The sequence below is a fragment of the Meles meles genome, chromosome 9, assembly GCF_922984935.1.
Source record: "Meles meles chromosome 9, mMelMel3.1 paternal haplotype, whole genome shotgun sequence".
Classification (NCBI taxonomy): Eukaryota; Metazoa; Chordata; class Mammalia; order Carnivora; family Mustelidae; genus Meles; species Meles meles.
The window spans coordinates 50,044,598-50,065,617 of NC_060074.1; the positions used below are offsets into that span (position 1 = coordinate 50,044,598).

The following is a 21,020-nucleotide window of genomic DNA, read 5'->3' on the forward strand; positions in this document are numbered from 1 at the left end:
CCCTGAAAGATCGGGTTCTTTAAGTTAGTACTCTTGTAATATCTGCATACATAAAATACTTGTTAGATTAATTTCCTCCAATATTAAATTTCATAGAAAATCAAAAGGAGGCATATTCTACTCCTATTGTTTTTCTCAGTATTGCTAGAAATATGTTAACTGCTGGACAGTCTTGACACACATACATATGCTATTACATAGTATTTTCTACTGGTTAAATGTTTTACTATCTCAAGCATTAATGGGTAAACTGCTTATAAACATTGAGAATTCCCCCCATTGGCTTCTTAGTGCTGACAATAACGAGATACAAGAGTAGACAGACCCAACAAATCTTCATAACTATCTAATTAAACCACAAAAGACTTTTTGTCTCACTGGTGAAACCCAGTTAGGAACTAGGCAAATGGAAAGAACCATCTCAGGCACTTTTAGGGAATATGTTTAGTGCCTTCCTGCCAGGAGCAATTACTGACCAACCTGCATGAGAGTATAAAAGAGAGGGATATCTTGTGGCTTGACTTTCTCTTGCCAGAATTTCTTACATTGAAGGAAACAATACAAGTAGGAACTGAGGACACATTCTAAAGTGGTAAGAGGTTAATATCAGCATTTGGATGTTGGCAAGTGGGAAGACTATAAAAAGAAAATTCCTGGACCAATGAACACACATTTATGAGATACTTATTTCAGTACAAAATCCTGTAAAATTCTGTGGGGAGCACAAAAATTGTTCATATATTTTCATAGGTATTCATGGAATGTCTATTGTGTGCCAGGCACATAGTGTTATAAACAGAATAAAGTAGAAATAGACAACATTCCTGGCCTCAAGGAGACCACATAGGCAGAAAGGAAAACGAGAAACCAAGAGACAAAATGTACTGTGAAATGCTGTCACAAGGGAGGGGGGTATAGAGTATACAAAAGAGGGACCCAAACACAAAACCAACTTCAAAGATCAGAGGCTCCCAGGAACTTTTTTAAAAGAAAGCCGTGTGTATTGGTTTCCTAGAACTGCCATAACAAATAACCACAAAGTTGGTGGCTTAAAACAACAGAAATTTATTCTTTCACAGTTCTGGAGGCCAGAAGTCTAAAACCAAGGGAAGCTCCGTCTGAAGACTCTTGGGAAGAATTCTTCCTTGCCTTTTCCAGTTCCTGGTGGTTCCCAGTCCACCCTCTGCCTCCTTTGTCACATGAGCTTTACCCCCTCTCCTCTGAGTCTCAGTGTCCTCTCCCTCTCTTATAAGGACACCAGTCCCTGGGTTAAGGACTCACTCCAATCTAGATGATGCCATCTTAACAAATTACATCTGCAAAGACCCTATTTTCAAGTAAGGTTACATTCTGAATTTTGAGGGGATACTATTCAACCCACTAACCCAGGTAAGAAATAAAATAGGCCTGATCTAACGTAATAAAAAGAAGAGGAAGAAGTCCAAAACAATGCTCAGTTTTTTAATTGGAGTAACATGTTGGTAACCTGAGATGAGGCATTTCAAGTAGACAAAGCTTTTCTTGAGGTGTTGGTATAAATAAGTTCTTAAGAATAATGACTACTATTTTTGAACATTTATTACCTACCATTATTTCTAAAACTCACAATAACCCTATGAAAATAGGTATAATTTTCAGGTTACAGATAAGCACACTGAAGCTAGAAGGGTAAAGAACTCTCCCAGAATCAGTTTGGAAGAAGTGAAAGATGAAAGATGAAAGAAAGCAGTGGACGGAGAATATGGAAGAGAGTCCACTGAAGCTGATAGAATTTTTATTTTCCTCAGTATTTACACCAGGAAATGATCCTAGAGAAATGAAATCTAGGCACTGATAGTTAAGTTTCTTAAATTACTGTCTTTGGAAAAATCCATACCTTGCCACCAACATGGTTTATTTGGAGAGATTCACATCAGAAATTAGACATTTCGGGGTGCCTGGGTGGCTCAGTGGGTTAAAGCCCCTGCCTTCGGCTTGGGTCATGATTCCAGGATCCTGGGATCGAGCCCCCACATAGGGCTCTCTGCTCTCTGCTCAGCAGGAAGCCTGCTTCCTCCTCCTCTCTCTCTCTCTCTCTCTCTCTCTCTGCCTACTTGTGATCTCTGTCAAATAAATAAATAAAATCTTAATTTAAAAAAAATTTAGACATTTCATTCCCTCCACACTTTTGTATGTGTGGCTCTTTTGTTGGGGCATCAAGGAATCTTGTCCATCAAATAAAATTTGTAAAAACAAGGCTGTCAAAATTCAGCCATCCCTAAACTTGGTGTTCATCTACCAAACCATGGGCTGTTTTGCCCTCCCTCCTCATCCCTTACCTGGGCTAACAACCAGCCTCTGGGAGGCTTCTTCTGACCCTTGTTAAAGAAAATTACTCAAAACACAGAAATAAGTCACAAAATAATTATGTGACCTTTTAATGCCTTGCTGGGCATGCTCCAATAAGCCCACTAGTGGGTCATCCCTTTTGGGGAATTTAACTCCATTTAACTTAATATCACAATTGATTGAGGCACTAACATTTTACAACTCAGTACAGTTAGAACTCTAACTTCTAAAAAACATGATAAAGTGTGATCATTTTTTTCTGTCTAGCAGAGAAAACAACCCCCAAATCACAGTTTTATAGCCTCATTGGATGTTGATCAGCTTTGTTTCTAGTTTAGCAATCTTTACAAACAGGCTTTTCCTTACTGATTTTTAAATTCCATTTCTCCTGTTCTTTTTCACCAGTATTGTCATTCTGTTAGTTTACTCCTCATTAGGGCGAATAAAATTTTGACACATGCCCACTATCTTTTTCTATGAAAATTATGCAAATAATTTGAAAATGGTTAACATATCCTCAGTAAGAATTGACAGTCCCTTTCACCTTACACCAGCTATTTCTGTAGCAAGCACTAAGGTAATGGCTTATTTGCCTTCTCTGCCAGACTAAGCAGTGACTTCTAGGAAATCGGTGAACAGTTCTGTCTTATGTCCCATCATTGTCTCTAGAACCCTGCAGAACAGTTTTCCGAGAGGATGAGCTCAACAAGAATTTCTGAATGCATTTCTTACCTAAATGCCTTGGAACCCTTTCTCCCACTCTACTCCTTTGTCTATCTTAATCTGAAGCTCCTACATCTTTTTTTAGTGGATAATGGCCCTCTTCACTACCTGCAGCCTCTCTGAAAAGTATCAACATATTATCTAATTAAATGATGGGTTTTTCTCCCAGTGGCAGACATACAATAGGATTTGTACCTGACAAGAGGATGGAATTCACATCATCTACCTGAGCATCAGTAAGCCTCAAAAATAAATTTAAATGAAAGTCACTACTGCTACTTTGGAAAAAATACCAGTTTTTATTAAAGATAGAAATTGATTACACAACTAGCATATTATAAAGAAAGTGCTGTAAAGCAAACTCTAAAATGCACAGCAACATGTAAAAACATCTGAAATACGTAATGTCAAGCAGAAGATGCTATATCCATACTTGTAAATCAATGTCTTACAGAGCATGGAATGAGCATCATTTTTCTGATTCAGCTCTTTGTTTAAAGACTGTTCTGTTGGTGTTAAATTTGTGATAATAATGAAAGCCTTAGTAGGTATCAAATTAAACTCTTTCAGTCATCAGTTTATTGACTCTGCTTTAAATTCATCCTATGTGCCTACTCTGAAAAGGAATCTGGGATTCTTAAAATTTTCCTCTGTAGTTGATAGGATGTTAAGTTTTCTCAGTAGAGGGCGCTAGAGAGACACTACAAGAGGAAAGTCGTTCCTACCTCAAATTGTTCAATTGGCAGTCAATTAGGGATCCGTTTTTCAGCAGAGAAATCTTCTCCCAGTACCCAGCTTCTGCAACATGGGCAGCTTCTCCAACATTAGGCTCATGTAGCAAGAGCAGTTGCTCACGTGTTCAGCCCCCAGCACACAAGGCCTCCCCAACACGCAGGGCCTATGAGAGCATAATGGCCAGCTACACCCAGCCACTAGTGGCTTCCCCCAGCAACTCCCCAGTGCGTTGTGTAATAGAATGTCTCTGGTAAAACACTTCCTCTGAACAGTTTCCTCCAGCAAGCTAGAGGATGGATTTCCAGCAAGATCCCCTGGCACAAACCTTCCAGCAAATTCTCAGTCCTGGGATGGGGAGGTAGGGGACTCTTCCTCGGGTATCTAAACTGCTTCTTAGATCTGCTGTTCCTGTATTTTTTAGAGTTCTCTTTATTTCTTACTAGCCAATCCCTCATTATTCTAATCCCCTATTATAGCTAACACTTCTTTATATTCAACTCTCCCTATTCAAATTGCCATGGGCCTTCTCCCTCTTGATTGGACCCAGACTGAGACAAACTCCTAGGAACAAAATAGAAATGAAGCATCTTTTTGAGTATTTGATATAAACAGCAGCTTGCCATGACAAAAAAGGTTACTCAAACAACAATGAAATATCATATCTTAAAAGATGGAAATATTTGGGATTTAGATGGCTAAGAAAAATGAAAGCATATAGAGAAATTTGTCTTATGCTTTTCTTTTGATTTAACAGTCCACATCATCATGATCACATTTATTTACTTTGAGATGAGCAAGATGCATACATTTTCTTATCCTGGGATAATGTGCCCCAGGCACTTGAAACTATCCCCAAGTAAAATTCAGGGGAGTCATAGACAACCAAATAACTTAAAAGCTCTTGTTTTCCCTTATCCAGTAATGACATTTCTTGTTTTCCCTTCTTCCATAATGAATCATCCAGAAAGATGATCCTTCTGTCATCTTTAAGGAACACCTATGATTTTATTCCTCAAATGCTATTACTTTAGCCATGTAATTATAAAATAAAGCGGGGGGGGGGGGCACCTGGGTGGCTCAGTGGATTAAGCTGCTGCCTTCAGCTCAGGTCATGATCTCAGGGTCCTGGGATCGAGCCCCGCATCGGGCTCTCTGCTCCGCAGGGAGCCTGCTTCCTCCTCTCTCTCTGCCTGCCTCTCTGCATACTTGTGATCTCTCTCTCTGTCAAATAAATAGATAAAATCTTAAAAAAAAATAAATAAAAATAAAATAAAGCGGGGGATAAAGAAAAAAGACACTATACTTTGTAATTCTTCACAATTCTAAGAGAACCAGCATTTTATGTATGTACTTAGGCTAAATAAGTAACAATAAAAATGTCCCACATGGTCCAGCAGCCTCGTACCAATCAGATTTACTCAAGTAATGATTACCTGCTTCAAAAATACTTTCAATCCAAGTAGCTTCTCCAGTGAGTTTTGCCGGTGTTTTAATTCTATTTGGAGTAAACAAACTATTTGCAGTAAATGCTATGAAATGGCCAAAGGCATAACAATCATCCAAACATCTTCTATGTTAGATTTAAGGCTATTTCTCTTTCTGAGAATTTGGGGGTACAAAGAAAGTGAGATTTCTCCAAACTTAAAGAGATTTTTTTCTCAAAGTTTCAAGCCTTAAGTATTATTTTTATAGTCAGATAGGCCGAGTTTAACCCCAGCCCCATTCCTTGCCCACTGGATAACTCCAGACAAAAGTTTTAACCTCTCCAAATCCTAGGTTCTTCCCCTACAACATGAGGATAGCAATGTCTACACTGAAGGATGGTTGCAAGGATTAAATGAGATAATGTGTGTAAAGCTCGTCAGACACTGCTCGCTACTCGGTGAGGGAAAGCAACTGCCATTGTCATTACTACTGCTGAGATCTCATTGTCTAACTTTCTAACCTTATTAATTCCGTGACCTCTTTTTTAAACAAGTTTGTGTCAGAAGGTGATCCTATAATGTCAATGTGTGTCTCATAAAAATTAATCAGAATCTGAGGGAACCTTGAACTGAGTTGTTTACATGCCAGCTTAATATTTCTTTTATCTTTACTTCCCTTTCCTTTCAAAGTGAGTGTCTCCTTTCTCAGCTCGAAGTGAAGAGCAAGTGAATATTCCTCAAAAAGTGCTTTTACAACCTTTTCATTGTTTGGGTGAGAACCTTCTTGAGCATTTTTTATACAAATTGTGGTAATTTCACCATCCACTCTTTCCTCACAGAAAACATGACAGGTTTTCAACATGTTTTTGTAAAATCTGCTCTTTTTGAGGCAGAGGAAAATATCTGTGTCGAGAACAAGTGTTTCTCCTCTCCTGGTGGCCTCGGGTACTGAGGACCTGAGCGACTCTGAGGAGCTACTTCTCTGGAGATGCCTTCTGGGTTTCTGCCTATTCGGCCTTTTCCCCTCACTGATAAAATTCCTGGTTTTTTCTAAAAGAAAACTTGCTTTTAATAGCAAAGATTCTTTGAGCTTCTGGATAGCCAGAAATGATCCTTGGACGGAGATTCTTCCATTGGGTTCCAAAGGACTGAAGCGTAAAGTTGGGATTTTCCTTTTCAGGTCCATTACCAGACTTTCTAGAGGGACTTGACTCCGAAAAAGAGAAAGATCAAGGATAGCTTCCACAGAGCTGAAGACCTAAAATTAAACAGAGAGAAATTAAAACAGCGCTCTCAGTTCAAGCAGACTACATACACACATTCTTTTCCTGCCACTTTCTCTGTCTCCACAGCAGTTACCCCAAACCAAGCCCCAGCTGCCCAGCATAGACTGGTTTCTTGCGCCACAGCAGCCTATCAAAGGGATCCCACAACCCCATCAAGTTCACAATGTTCAATTTGGGATTCATAGTCCCTCCTTGCATTTCCAAAACCAGAGATAGTCAAATATTTTTTAGAGGCAGAATGTTATTTGAAACAAAGCCTTAAGCAAAACCCATACACTGTTGTAAGTACAGATAGCACTCTGTTCCAGTTCTTCTCTGCGGACGGGGTCCCCTTGGAAAGCCCTTCTAGTGAAGTTCGTCAGAAGCTGCCCAGAACCCTGAGTTTCTTAGTGAATGGTTTTAAACCAATGAATTTTAACTCTTTCCTCTTATATCTACCTCTTCTGCATCTTTAAAATCTTTTTAATGTTCATCTTAGTTGGGTTTTTGTCCCCAAATAAGTCTTTAGGTAGATAACTGACATCCTCCATAGGAGCATAAAAGTGCTTGCTTGAAAGCATCAAGAGGAATAAATACACAGAAACATAAAACAGGCCAGGCAATAAGCAAAAAATTTCAAGACACACGTTTGGCATTTAACAAAGACTCCGGTTACAAGTGTGCATTTTCTTTGGTAGGAATCACGAGATGAGAGTGCTTTGTGTCTCCTGTGTAAGGAACACAGAGAAGAAACATGATTCAGGGGGCACCTTGGTGGCTCAGTTGGTAAAGTGGCTGCCTTCAGCTCAGGTTATGATCCCAGAGTCCTGGGATGAAGCCCTGCGTCGAACCCCATGAATCCCATGTCAGGTTCTCTGCTCAGTGGGGAGTTTGCTTGTCTCTCTGCACCTTCCCCTGCTCGTGCTCTCTCTCTCACTCACTCTCTCTCTTTCAGGTAATTAATTAATTAATTAATTAACGAGGGAAGGGAGGGAGGGGACCCAGGGCTGTCGGTATCATACCTTACCTTTTCTTTTCTTTTCTTTTTTTTTTTAAAGATTTTATTTATTTGACAGACAGAGATCACAAGTAGGTAGAGAGGCAGGCAGAGAAAGAGAAGGAAGCAGGCTCCCCACCGAGCAGAGAATCCGATGCGGGGCTCGATCCCAGAACCCTGGGATCATGACCTGAGCTGAAGGCAGAGGCTTAACCCACTGAGCCACCCAGGCACCCCTTTACCTTACCTTTTCACTGAAATGAGGGTCTGTGAACTGAGTAGATCCAGACTTTTCTACCTGACCGTGTTCCTGTTTTCTGTTCACATTCTCTACACATAAGCAGAAACATTGCCATCAGAAGTGTTTGTAGGATGACACACTAATAATTACTTTAATTATTAATAATAAAAATCTTCAACTCTATTATTTCACATACCTTATTTTTTTCTACATTTTTCCTTTAAATTCCACATTTAAATAGTTTTCCCTTTTACTTTAAAATTCATTTTATGTGTACCTGTGATCCTAATCATATTTTTTAAAACACACAAGTGTGTATACATATGTACATATGTATACATATATGTGAATAGAACACAAAAACCTAAGAGGAAATTCTCCCTTTGTTAATTATGGCCGCAAGGAGACCACCTTCTTGACTCCAGATACCACACTATCCTGGTTTTCTTCAAAATTCACTGTGCCCTTTGCTAATTCTTTTTCTCTTCCCATTTTCTAGATGTTGGCATGCCTTAGACCTCAGGTCTTGTAACTCTTAGCAAACATACACCCAGCCAAGGGTTGATCTTGACAATCCCACAGCTTTAGATACTATCTCTAGATGTATCACTTGCAAATTCTATCTTTGGCCTTCACTTTCCTTTGCTTTTGGAAATCTCTACTTCATTATGCAAATAAACACCTCCATGACCAGAGTTCAACTCTCGATAACCATCCCCCTCCCAAAAGTACTCTTCCTCCAGTGTTCCACATCTAAGAAAATGACATCTAATCTGTCAGCAAATCGTGAATGGCCACTCAGTCTCAATCACCAGCCCTGTTAACACTCTAGTCAAAACCAGCAGTGACTACTAGCTCCTGCTCTCCACACTACTGCCAGAGGGATCACCCAAGAAAAGGTAGTCACACTTTGTCAGTCATCTGCTCAAAACCCTCCCTCTCCCCCAGAATAAAATCCAGACACCTTGCCTTGACTTATAGGCTGCTTAATATATACTGGCCCCCAGCCACCCATCTGACCCATCTCCTTTTACTGTCTCCTTACTGGCTCTGCTCCGGTCACTAGGGCCACCTTGCTATCTTCAAAATGCCCAGCACACTACCCTCTCAGAGGTTTGCCCAGCCCTTCCCTTGTCTTAGAATGTTCTTGACCCTTATCTGCACATTCCCTTACCTCATGCACCTGTCTGCTCAAATGTCACCTAAAGGGACTATTTCCCTACCCATTCTATCTAATAAAATAGCCCTCTCCATCACATTCCATCCCTTTATTCTGTTTTATATTTTTTCATAGTATTCACATTATATGTTAATATACACAAATTAATATATAAATACAATAAATATATATTTATATAATATATTAATATTAATATTAATAAATAAATGTTAATATTAATAAAACACCCAATGCAATGTATATTCACTTATTGCTTTTTTATTATCTATCCAGCATGAATGTATGCTTCAGAAAAGAAAACATTTTGCCTATTTCACTCACTGCTGTATCCGGAAGGCCTAGAATGGGGCCTGGCAAATAATAAGCACTCACAAATATTTGTGAATAAATGAATGAATGAGCCTTCTCTTTCTCTCTCTGAGTTATCAATTCAACGTTTGAAAAATTAGCTTCCAAAAACACTATAATCCCGTAAGAAGGAGCCCCTCCTACCATCCCTACCTGAACATTGCCAATGGGAAGGAAGAAATGAATTAATGGTGACAGATAAAGGTACCCTGATAATCCACAGTCTCTTAGGTCTCTCTCTAGATCCTATCTTCCCTCAAGCAAAGCAAGGTCTTTTCTTCTGCTCCCAATACCATGGGGTATTTTACTTCCAAGATGCTGGCATGGAGGCTCATCTTTCTCTGGCAATTTATTTTGCCAGTCACTGAACTGTTGAGAAGGCTGCCCCCTCCATGAGCCTGAAGGGATGAATATGTTCTGCAGACCCAACGTCCTCACCGATGTCAGGGAGGTGAGGAACAGAATGGCTCCATCTGATCTCAGATCCAAGCCATATTTCTCCAGGGCATTACCAGTGATAAAGTCAACACTATGTTAAAATATCCTTTTGTTGGTTTGAACAGAGAGAAGCAAATGGTATGATGATATTGCTGAAGTTACTTGAAAATTCCCAAAGCGGTCATCTTATTTGTGAGATTATAGATTATTTTTGTAGGGATTTCTTTTCCGTATTTTACAAGTTTTCTACAACAAAATGTATCACTTTATTCCCCAAGATCTAGACAGATTCCAAATATAGAAGGAAAGAAGTCTTCAAGAATTTGGCAGTTAGTACCAACTTTATCATGAACAATTTTACATATATTCTTGTTAATGCAATATTGTACCACTTTTATATTCAGAATAGAATAATATTTTCAAAAAAGCTACTTTAAACTTTACCAATCCCATGAATCATTTTAATGAAATTCAGTTTTTAATTTCATTTCAGAATTATTTCTAAGTTTATAACATTTTATTTGGAAGTACCTTTTTTTCCTTTGAAGCTCACATTTGCAACTCCCCTGGTTTTTGTTGGATTTATCACGTTTCCAACAACCCCACTTTCATTCTTAATATCTTGGAAGTGAGTCTTCATTACTGTGGTCCGTAATTGATCATTTAAAAGGTCAACCAAATGACCAGCAACTGCCGCTGTTCTTTCAGAAGTTTTGGATTCCTTGCCTTCCAAAACGGATGCCTGTAAGAGAAAGAGTAGGATAGTTTTTAAATATAAAAATAAGATTCAACTTAATACAGGCATTTCACACACCAGTGAGGGAGAGGCTATTTTATTCAGTAAAGGTGTTAGTACAGTTGATCAGATACTTGAAAAAAAGAATTAAGGATAGATCTTTGCCTCACATCATATGCCACACAAATTTGAGAATTAAATGTAAAAAGTGAACTCTTCATTTGTTTTATAAATGGAAAGCATTTGTTAATATTTGTCTGATTTTAGAACGACCTAAAAGTAATGGCAGTCCCAAAGGAAGAAATCAGAGATACAAAATTTTAAAAATTAAGTTTAAAAGCAAATCAAGCTAACCACCAAATATGGTAGTTTGGAGATGGTTTATGTTTTGTTGATTGTATAGTCCACAGTACCTAAGCCAATAATAAACACATCTCTACTTTTTTTGCCAGAATTAGAAAAAAGATACCATAAAAAAATATAAACCCCAACAATCATACTGGGGCTGCAATAGAGTCAATCCTGCCCTCCTGTACATATCTGAGCTGGAATTCAACTACTGAGAGCATATGCTATTGCAGACCCTGCCATCATACTCAGCACAGAGTACCAGCTCCCAGTAGATAACTCCCTGAGCTCACTCTCTTTAAACTTATTTTACCCAGGTAAGGGGCTTCTATTTCAATGTTTTGATTTGTTCCCCAGCCAATTTAGGAAAGTAGACCCATAAGCTGCTCCCAGTGCTTACATAGGTAGTCCAACCTGATTATACCAAAGCTCAGACTTAATCTATCCTAAATTACCCCCAGGGAGGACAGGATATCTCATGGGCCTGAGTGAGGGTTAACAGATCACAAAGATGTTTTAGGCTCTCAGCTCAGAGGACTCTGTACTCAGAACAGGACTTCACCGAGGACAAGCAAGCTACTTTTTACATCCAAGGTCAAGAAAACAGTCTAGGTACATAACATCCTGTCCATCCGAATGGCACCTTGAAATGAAAGCAAAAGAATAAAAAGGCTGAGGTCAAATTTTAATTAATGGCCAAATTTAATTAAAAATGCAAAAGAAGAGTTCACAACAACAGCAAAGGGACAGAGGGACAGGGGATGAAAATGGCTCATGCTGAGACATAGAAAACAAAGGAAGTACCTCCTGAAAATGAAACTTATAATGATCTAGTAAATATTTGTTACAGAAGATAGTTTTAATGGAGGAAAACAGAGTTTCTTAAAATATTCACAACTAGATCGCATAGGAAACAGTAAAAATATATGTTTTCCTCCATCCTAGTCCCAACTGGTATAACGTAATAATCCAAAATAGTTCTTCCTAGCAGAGGAAAAGAAATGACAAGAGATTTTTTAAGATTTTTTCAGGAATTCTACTTCACTGATTTGTCTCTATACAACACTGGCTGGTCCACACCAATCTCAATGGTTACATGGCTTGTCAATGAGCTTCCTGTTTGCCTTTCATCAATGTCAAAGAAAAACTTTCGATCAATTTAAATTCAGAAAATCTTACTCCACCTCTGCCCTCAACGATACTAATTCCATATTTCTTTAAGTGTCTGCATTTTAATTTATCTTTGAAATCAAAGGAACTCTAACAACTACCAATCTCTTCTATCCAGCATTAAATTAAGAAAGGGGGTTCTTGGAAATAACCCCTTCAAGAACTACCACAGAGATACAGGATTTTGAAACAAGAGCAGCATTTTGGCCAAGAGTTATTAGATGATGACATTTTCCCAATATCAGTGATATACTTAAGATACTTCGACCGTAGTGTCAGAAAGCTAAAAGCTATAAAGAAAAACTGAGTTTTTAAGTAAGACAAAGACACTGGAGAGAAATAATTGGATTCGTGCCCTGCGTTCGTATATATTTCCTTTTTAAAAAATTAGTTGTTTATTTTCATTGACGTTGCCTTTACTGCTGCCAGTAAACAAAATCCTACTGAAACCTCACGACGGCTTTGGCATCTCCGAGACCCTAGCGTTAAAGGCCCTGCCACTGTTTTCAAGCCCTTGATGGAAAGAACACGGAAGGCTCAATCTTGAACTTGCTAACGGTTCTTGCTAGCCAGCACAGATGGTGAAAACACAGAGCCCTTTGTCCCTGGAGACAGAGCTAAGACCACAGAGAATTCCCACTAATGCAGACAAGACATCGGGATGCCTTCCCAACTTGAATCCCTGGCTGGAATCCTTCTTGCCGGCCCTTTTCAAAAGGAAACAGCGGCCTCCATTTCTGGGTAATTCTCTCCGCTCTGGTTCCCCCATGAAGTGGGAGGCCACAGTTAAGCCCAATCAGCCTGTGAAGCGGCTTCTCGATGAGACAGCTGTGTCCCTGAGCAGGAGACTCCGGGTGCGGGCGGTGGCAAGGCGTTGCCTGGAGTGGAGCCTCTCTCACCGCCTGCTGTGAATTTCCAGCGCGCGCAGCACGGCCTCAGGAGCAGGTGCAGAGAGGTCGGAGCCGCGTCCGCCGGCGGGTGTGCCTCCGGGGCAGGTGACTCACCGCCCTCACCCGGCTTCTGCACGCGCCGCCCGGGACAGCTCCGCACCCGCGCCGGCCCCGCTCCGCGCCCTTCTGGGGGACCGGGGCAACGGGCGGGAACGACCCTGCCCGGCAAAATGCAAAACAAAGCAACTTGCCATGGCGGAGGAGAGACGCGTCTTCGGCCGCCGGCAGGCCCAACTCTAGCACAGCGGGGGCTGCAGGGAAGGCCCCGCAGGCAGGTTTTGCTTTCAGTTTCGGCTGCCGTTAGCTTGGAGACAATGTGAGAAAAGGACGGCCCCTCCACGGCCTCCCGCTGCTCTGCGCCTCGCGGCCTCCGAAGGAGCGGAAGCTCCGACCTGGGCCGCCTGCTGCCTGGCTAGTTTGAAACTCGCGCCGGAGGGGGGCCGGCAGCAATCCCGGCAGTAATTCGGAGACTCTCCGGGTGCTGTGTCTGTCCGGTGCTCAGTGGAAATCCGGACCTCCTTTTTGCGCCCTCAGCTTCCCTGTCGCGGGACGTCCCACCACCCCACACCTGTTCCTCCTCTTCCTCACCTGCCAGCCCAGGGCCAGTCGCACCGCGGCCAGGGGCACAGGGCACGGGCTGAAAAGCGTGGGGTCCCTGTCAGCAGACAGCTCCCCGGCTTGTCCACGCCCGTCTGACTCCAGTCTGGCACCTAGGGGGGTCACGAGTAATCTACCTACAGGGCTTCGCAGTCAAAGAGATCACGAAGAGGAAAGGCAAATGGCTGGCAAACGTGAAGAAGCTTGGCTCCACTCCTAAGAAATACAGACTGAAATCATAATGAGATCCCTTTTCTCCACGATGAGCGTGATAGAAATTAAAAAGTATAGTGATACCCAGTGTTGGCCAGAGTGTGAGGAAGCGTTCGTGTTGCTGCAAGCATAGATAGGTGCAACCATTTCTAAGAATTTGGGCCCCTTTCAAAATTTAAAGTGTGAAATTAGTGTGAAAATGCATAGACTGAGCAGTTCCACTCTCAGAACTGAAGTTACAGCGCCCAAGTCGAAGATACTGTACACAAATTCCAACTGTGTGTTGCTTTAATATGTGTCATTTTGGTTAAGTTTTTCACTCAGTCCGTGAATAGAGCTACTTACTATATGGCTGATGGCACATCTATATGGCCTAAGACTATGAAAATTTTAAACAGTTTGAGGTAAATCTATATGTAATTCCTCAACTCAGACTTGATCTTCAGATTCCTGTACCTAAGGGCTCACTTGTATGTGTAATAAGCATGTGAAATTTAATGAGACCAAGCAAAACTCTCCTTCCACCCTTTCTTCCCTCTCAGTAAATAATAACACAACCCACCCAGGAGCCCAAGCTCATGACTCACTTGTCTTCTGTGATTCCTCTTTTTCTTAGCTCTGTTTAGTACATTCCATGAACACATACTCTCGCCAACCCCACCTTCACCAGCCAGATCAAGTCTGCATCCAGCCTCGTTCCCCTTCAATTCATTCTGAGTACCACACACCGAACAATTCTTTTTTAGTGTAAATCAGGTTTGTTCCCTATTTAAACACTTTGATGTTTTCCCATTGCAGTTTAATACTGCACATTTGTGGTTTTTTATTTTTTTATTTTTTTTTTACTTTAAATTCCCGTTGCACCTTAAGTAAAATTTACATTTCTCACCAGGAAAGAAAAATGGCCTTGATCTGCTTTCTCTAGCTAGACCCCCTGAACTGTCCTCACTCCCCTGTTCTGACCACACAGGAAGCCATCTAACTGGAGACTTTTCTTGCCCTTGGTTATTGTTTGTTTTGTTTTGTCTTTTTAATTTATTTGACAGAAAGAGAGAGCACAAGCAGGGGGAGTGGCAGAGGGAAAGGGAGAAGCAGGATCCCCGCTGAGCAGGGCACCTGATGTGGGGGCTTGGCTTGATCCCAGGACCCTGGGATCATGACCTGAGCCGAAGACACACTTAACTGACTGAGCCACCCAGGCGCCCCTTGCCCTTGGCTCTTTGTCCAGGCTGGATAGCTCCTCCCTGACCTTCACTTTCCTGACCCCTTGCTGTGACTAAAGTCTTGGCTCAAATGACCCCTCTTCAAAGAGACTGCTTCTGATTACCTCACCTGAATTTGTTCCCCCCTCCCCAGTTAATTGTTATACTATCACCCTGTCATTCTGTCTTAATAGTATCACCCCTTTCTAAAAATATCTTCATATATTTATTTTTTTTCTCACTTGTCTCCCCCCACATGGTATACATTAGTACTGCTCACCAGTGTTGTTTGATCTTCTCAATTCAGGCACCTGAGGCATTGGCCTTCCTCAGCCTTTGATTTCATCAAGGCCATATCATTCATTTAGCCAGTGAAAGTGAGGAGAACTGACACGTCTCCTATTTGGGTGAAGGTGTTTCATTGGCAGCGCAAGAGTCTCCAATGCTCTCTTCTTGTCCTTGGTGCTCAAAGAAGAACGCATTGAAGGGAACATGCACCACTGAGCCAATATGCAGAACACATTTGCACTAGAGAGCTGCCTGGACCCATAACAAAATATATATGAATGAAAAATAAAGTTCTGATGTTTTAAGTTACTGAATTTTTTTCAGCAATATCACCTACCATATTCTAAGATAGTCCACTAGAATTAAAGAACACCATGAAAATATTTGCAAATTACACATCTAATAAAAGATCTGTACCTATAATATAAAAAGAACTATTACAACACAAAAATAAAAAGACAATCCAACTTAAAAATGGACAAAAAATTGAATAGACTTTTTTTTCAAAGATACATAAATGGATAATGTGCACATGAAAATATACTCAGCATCATTAGTCATTAAAGAAATGCAAATTAAAACCACAATGACATACCACTCCACACTGACTAAAATGGCTGTAATCAAAAAGACAGATAATAACAGGTTGTCAAGAATGTGGAGAAAGGAGAACTCTCATACATTCGCTGGTGGGAAAGTAAAATGTTACAGCCACCTTTTATTTTTTTTTTATTTTTTTTAAAGATTTTATTTATTTATTTGACAGAGATCACAGGTAGATAGAGAGGCAGGCAGAGAGAGAGAGAGGGAAGCAGGCTCCCCGCTGAGCAGAGAGCCCGATGCGGGACTCAATCCCAGGACCCCGAGATCATGACCTGAGCCAAAGACAGCAGCTTAACCCACTGAGCCACCCAGGCGCCCTACAGCCACCTTTTAAAACACTGTAGCAGTTCTCAAAAATTTAAGCATAAATTTACCACGTGACCAGGAAATCTTACTCATTGAGAACTACCCAAGAGAAATGAGAACATAATGTCCAAACTAAGACTGCCAGTGTTCATAACAGCATTATATATAATAGTCAAGAAGTAAAAATAACCCAAATGACCATCAATTGCTTGAAGGATAAACAAAATGCACTATATATATATATATATACAATGTAATACTACTCAGCAATAAAAAGGGATGAACTACTAATACATGATACAAAGATGAAGCTTAAAAACATCTACGAAGTGAAAAAGTCTGACACAAAAGGTCGTATGTTGTATACTTCTGTTTAACCAGAAAAGACAAACATATGGAGAGATAAAGCAGAAAAGATGTGCTTTGGGCTGGAGGTGGGACCAAAGATTAACTGTAAATGGACATGAGCACCATGATCCAAGCTGGGACCCTCTCCAGGGAATAACAAGAGCTCTAGAAGTAGAGTCAGAAAGTCTACCCAGGTGTGCCATGGAACCTTAGAATGACCCTTAACCTTGTATGTTCCAACTATTCCAGCTTGTACGTGCTGATGGGATGCAGGAAAATGCTACCCCCAAAAAATGACAGCTTGGCAAACTGAATTTTCAAACTGAGGGAATAAAAGAAAGGACATGTGCAAGAAGGACTTTCTGACGTTCCCCTGAAGCAGGTCATAAAACTCTCTGGTGTTTTATGTAACCCTCATTCTTCCCTGTATCCAGAAGAAAGGAACAGCTTTACCTCCAAAGACAAAAGGACGCAGAAAGGAATCTGAATGAACAGGCCTTGCTGTTTCCCTTTATTACACTTATCGAACACTCTTTGTCCTATCATCTTCGACTTTTTATGACTTCATACTTCTCAGCTTTAGCATAAAAACACTCGGGTTTAATAATTTCTTTGGGTCTTCATCTCCTTATGAAGTCTCCTGTATCACAGAAAATTTATATTAAATACATGTCTATACTATTCTCCTGTTAATTTGGTTTTATTGGTTTAATTTTCAGGTGTAGTCAGGGACTCTAGGAGGGTTAGGGAAAACTTTTTCTTCCCCTAATGTGCCAAAAAAATCCTTGAGCAAGCATGACTCCAAATGTGGTCAAAATAATTCTAGCAGCTTATTACTGAAACGGCATCCAAAAAAATATTTTAATCTCTTACAGCCCCAGTTATGAGGCCTCCCATCTCACTGCACTTTGCTCTGAATCATAGCTTAAGGAAAATGAAATTGACATTTTCCTGGATGTTTTTAATTTGTGATACCAAAAAAACAAAAATGAAACCCATTACTCGATATTTCGTCTGTATCTTGTTAATTATTTAATTTCATAAGACGTGGTATATATTGTGAAGACTTCTAAAAATAGCATAATAAGAAAATAATTTTTAAAGGAGTGGTACTCAATGCTGAAAGGGAGCAATGAAATTGTCCTTATTGTACTTAAAATAAAAGTGCACACTGAAGGGCACCTGGGTGACTCAGTCATTAAGCGTCTGGTTTCTGCTTGGGTCATGATCCCAGGGGCCTGGGATGGTGGGCCCCCCTACCACACACTGGGCTCCTTGCTCAGCAGGGAGCCGCTTCTCTCACTGCCTGCCACTCCCCCTGCTTGTGTTCCCTCTCTCACTGTCTCTCTGTCAAATAAATAGATAAAACCTTCCCAAAAAAAGAAGTACGCACTGATGCTTACCTTTCTGGAAAGCATTTGCAGCCATATATATCAAGATCCTTGAAAGAATTGATATCCTTCACCCTATCAACCTAGTAATTATCACCTTGAGATAAGATTAGAATTGCAGAAAAACATTTGTATTCCAGGATATAAAAGGGTTTATTTACAACCTAGCACTTATAAATGTGGAAAATTGAAAGCAATCTTAATGTCCTACAATGAGAAAGAGTAACCCTAGAAATAGGGTATAGTCACAAAATGAAATGTGATATATGGTTGGGGAAAAAGAATTGGAAAGAAGGACATAAAAATGTTACCATTATCTGGGTGTGATTATACCTTGTGTGTCTTTCAAGAATGAGCATCTTTTTTTTTTTCCAATACCAAACAGATATCATTAACACTATTCATTGTACAGTTTTGGCTTCCTGTCTTCCAAGCATGCGGTAGAATTGAACACCCAAGCTCCTTTATGGTTGGGTGGGGCCATATACTTAGTTCTGTCTGAGTTGCAAGTGAAAGGAACATTTGCGGACCAAGAATTTAATTGCTATTTCAAGACCCTTCAAAGCTCTTTTTTTCTGGCAGGACATCCAGCAAATTGACGGGATGCTTGGGTGGTGCAGTCGGTTAAGTGTCTGACACCACATTTCCACTCAGGTTGTGATCTCATGGTCATGAGATGGAGTCTTGAATTGGACTCTGTGCTGAGTGGGGAGTCTATTTGGGACTCTCTCTCTCTCTGCCCCTCCCACTCCTCTTGTCTCTCTCTCTCTGAAATAAATAAGTCTTTAAAAACAAAAGTTTGTGGTTGCTGTTATGTCCCTATGAATGTCTACCCTGAGCATTCTTTTTGCTAACCCATCATGGACCAAGGAGTAAAATTTTGTTCTGGTCTCTGAAATTAAGGCATAATTTGCCACATCGGTATCATATAATTTATCCTGATTGATATACAATTGGTATTCTGGAGCATTGCTATACTCAAAAGAAAAAAAAAAAAGACAATCCACAACACAATCAAAATACATGGCTTTGGTTGAGGCACAGGTAATTAGAAAATAATTATCAGAGATTAGAAGGTTGGCGATTCATATTATGTAGTGGAAAAACATTTGGTAAGCTGTCACATGTGATAGCTTGGAAGGCAGATTATGTACCTAATTAGCTTGTAGTTTTTTTTAAAGGGTGTGAAAAAGCAAAATTAGTGGCATATGTCTGTTACTATTGGGTGCATTTGACAACGTAATATAAAAAAGAAATGAGCTTAGAAAAGAATCAGCCAGAATGAAAGGGAATAGAGAAATCTGGAAATATGGGAACATGTAGGATGGAAGAAACAAAACTTCTATTCTCAAATGATAAAATCTTTGAGTAACAAAGGCTGACTAGAACTCCACTTTATTGCAAAGATCAAATCAATAATCAAGCTTTGGATCTCTGAACAGATTAAAGTCTCTCAGAACAACAACAACAAGTGAAGGCTGCTGAATTCAACAAACCCTTTCAGCTAGACAAACTGGCTCAGGCAACAGAAACTGTAAGTGGTCTGATAGACCAAAGTACCTACAATTAAGTAAACAGACAAAAGACATGATCACTTCTAAATTACACATTTAATTCCTGGTGCAAGATTCTGCAGACATCATTTTTCCCCACCTCATGGTTCTGTAAGTGTGTGTCAAGATGGGGCCTTAAGTGATGAGGACAAAAAGACTCCCCTACCAACCTGTGTTGCACATTCAACGTGAATGAAAATGAAGCTTGTTTTGTGAGGCCCTTGAGCTTCGGGAGGTTGTCATTACAGCGTAACCTAGGCCATTTTCACTGATAAATCCACCAGGGGCTGGAGGGACTTGCGATTCCACATAATCTTCTTTCCTGACTTATACGTTGATGTTGACAGTGTCTTTTCACAAAATAAGTGAAGCTATCTCATCCAGAACACAAATTTAAGGTTTCCTGACTTAATATCCAATCAATAGTCAACATAGTATCTTTTAGTAAATTTTCTTTTCTTTTTCTTTCTTTTTTTTTTTTTTTAATTTATGTGACAGACAGAGATCACAAGTAGACAAAGAGGCAGGCAGAGAGAGAGGGAGAAGCAGGCTCCCTGCTGAGCAGAAAGCTCGATGCAGAGCTCGATGTGGGGCTTGATCCCAGGACCCTGAGACCATGACCTGAGCTGAAGGGAGAGGCTTTAACCCACTGAGCCACCCAGGCACCCCCTCTTTTGGTAAATCTTCAAAGACAAACTTTATTTCTATAAAGTCTCTAAAACTCTAGAAATAAGCAGGAAAGCCAATGCTTGATTTCTAGCCAGATCACACAAGGGTGGAATGGTGAAAGGAGTCTAAGGGAAAAGTCTAATTTTCTACAAGAAGAAATATTTATTGAAAACCATTGTGAAGGGGCACCTGGGTGGCTCAGTGGGTTAAGCCTCTGCCACAGGCTCAGGTCATGATCCCAGGGTCATGGGATCTCCTGGGATCGAGCCCCACATCGGGATCTCTGCTCAGCAGGGAGCCTGCTTCCCCCCTCTCTCTGCCTGCCTCTCTGCCTACTTGTGATCTCTGTCAAATAAATAATTTTTTTTAAAATAAAAAAAAAACCATTGTGAATATTTGGAATTGAATTCAATTATCTGTTCTACTCTCTGAAGAAGGCCCCCAAAGGCAACAAAAGTGACTATTTCAAACTTCGTCCTAAATATTAGGAAAAAATTCTTTCTGACTGGCAGCCTGCCACAGACTAAAAATGACACCTTTTGTGCCAATGAGACTGTATCAATCAAAATTAAATAAGTTCTTTCAATTTTTCTTAGTATTTCTTAATATTCTGAAATAACTTCACCATTTCCAAAGAACAACTGACACATGAGAGATTTTTTTTCCCTTAAAACTGTGACTATGAAAAGTGCACGTTGCCCAATTTCCAGGTACCATGTCTCATTCTAAAGAGACATATGAAAGCAATAAGTACTTCTAATGGTAGCATAAGGACTTTAAAACCTAAAAATAAAATATCAAAAGCAAACCAAGCTTTTCTTTTTTTTAACATTCCCTTTATTTTAGATGGCAGGCAGCATTGGGTACATTTAGGTTTAGAATCTTTTCTAAAGCATTTCACTTCTGCCAACACTTTAATATGAATTTCCTTCTGCTCTTGGCTCTTATGGAACACACCGTATTAGGA

The 21,020-nt window shown here is 40.2% G+C and overlaps 1 protein-coding gene across 2 annotated transcripts; it reads right to left on the reverse strand.

Annotated features, from left to right (window-relative positions):
* Positions 1–5,056: 5,056 nt before the first annotated feature.
* RBM43 (RNA binding motif protein 43) lies at positions 5,057–15,286 on the reverse strand. Of its 2 annotated transcripts, none has more exons than XM_046019890.1 (4): positions 15,176–15,286; positions 10,211–10,421; positions 7,720–7,802; positions 5,057–6,468 (listed from the first exon to the last, which is right to left on the reverse strand). In XM_046019890.1, exons 2-4 carry the CDS (start codon positions 10,317–10,319, stop codon positions 5,719–5,721), a joined length of 942 nt encoding a protein of 313 aa, XP_045875846.1. In that variant the 5' UTR covers positions 10,320–10,421; positions 15,176–15,286; the 3' UTR covers positions 5,057–5,718. The 2 variants fall into 2 exon arrangements, with proteins under 2 accessions (XP_045875846.1, XP_045875845.1); XM_046019889.1 differs by lacking the exon at positions 15,176–15,286 and adding an exon at positions 13,075–13,340.
* Between the last annotated feature and the right edge of the window lie 5,734 nt (positions 15,287–21,020).

What these genes read in the sequence shown, in the direction of transcription:
- RBM43 (XM_046019889.1), bottom strand. An exon ending in GAGCTTCAAAGGAAAAAAAG is followed by an intron (nt 7,803 to 10,210) that starts GTACTTCCAAAT and finishes GCTTATGTGTAG; the next exon opens with AGAATGTGAACAGAAAACAG. An exon ending in ACCCTCATTTCAGTGAAAAG is followed by an intron (nt 6,469 to 7,719) that starts GTAAGGTAAAGG and finishes GTTTAATTTTAG; the next exon opens with GTCTTCAGCTCTGTGGAAGC.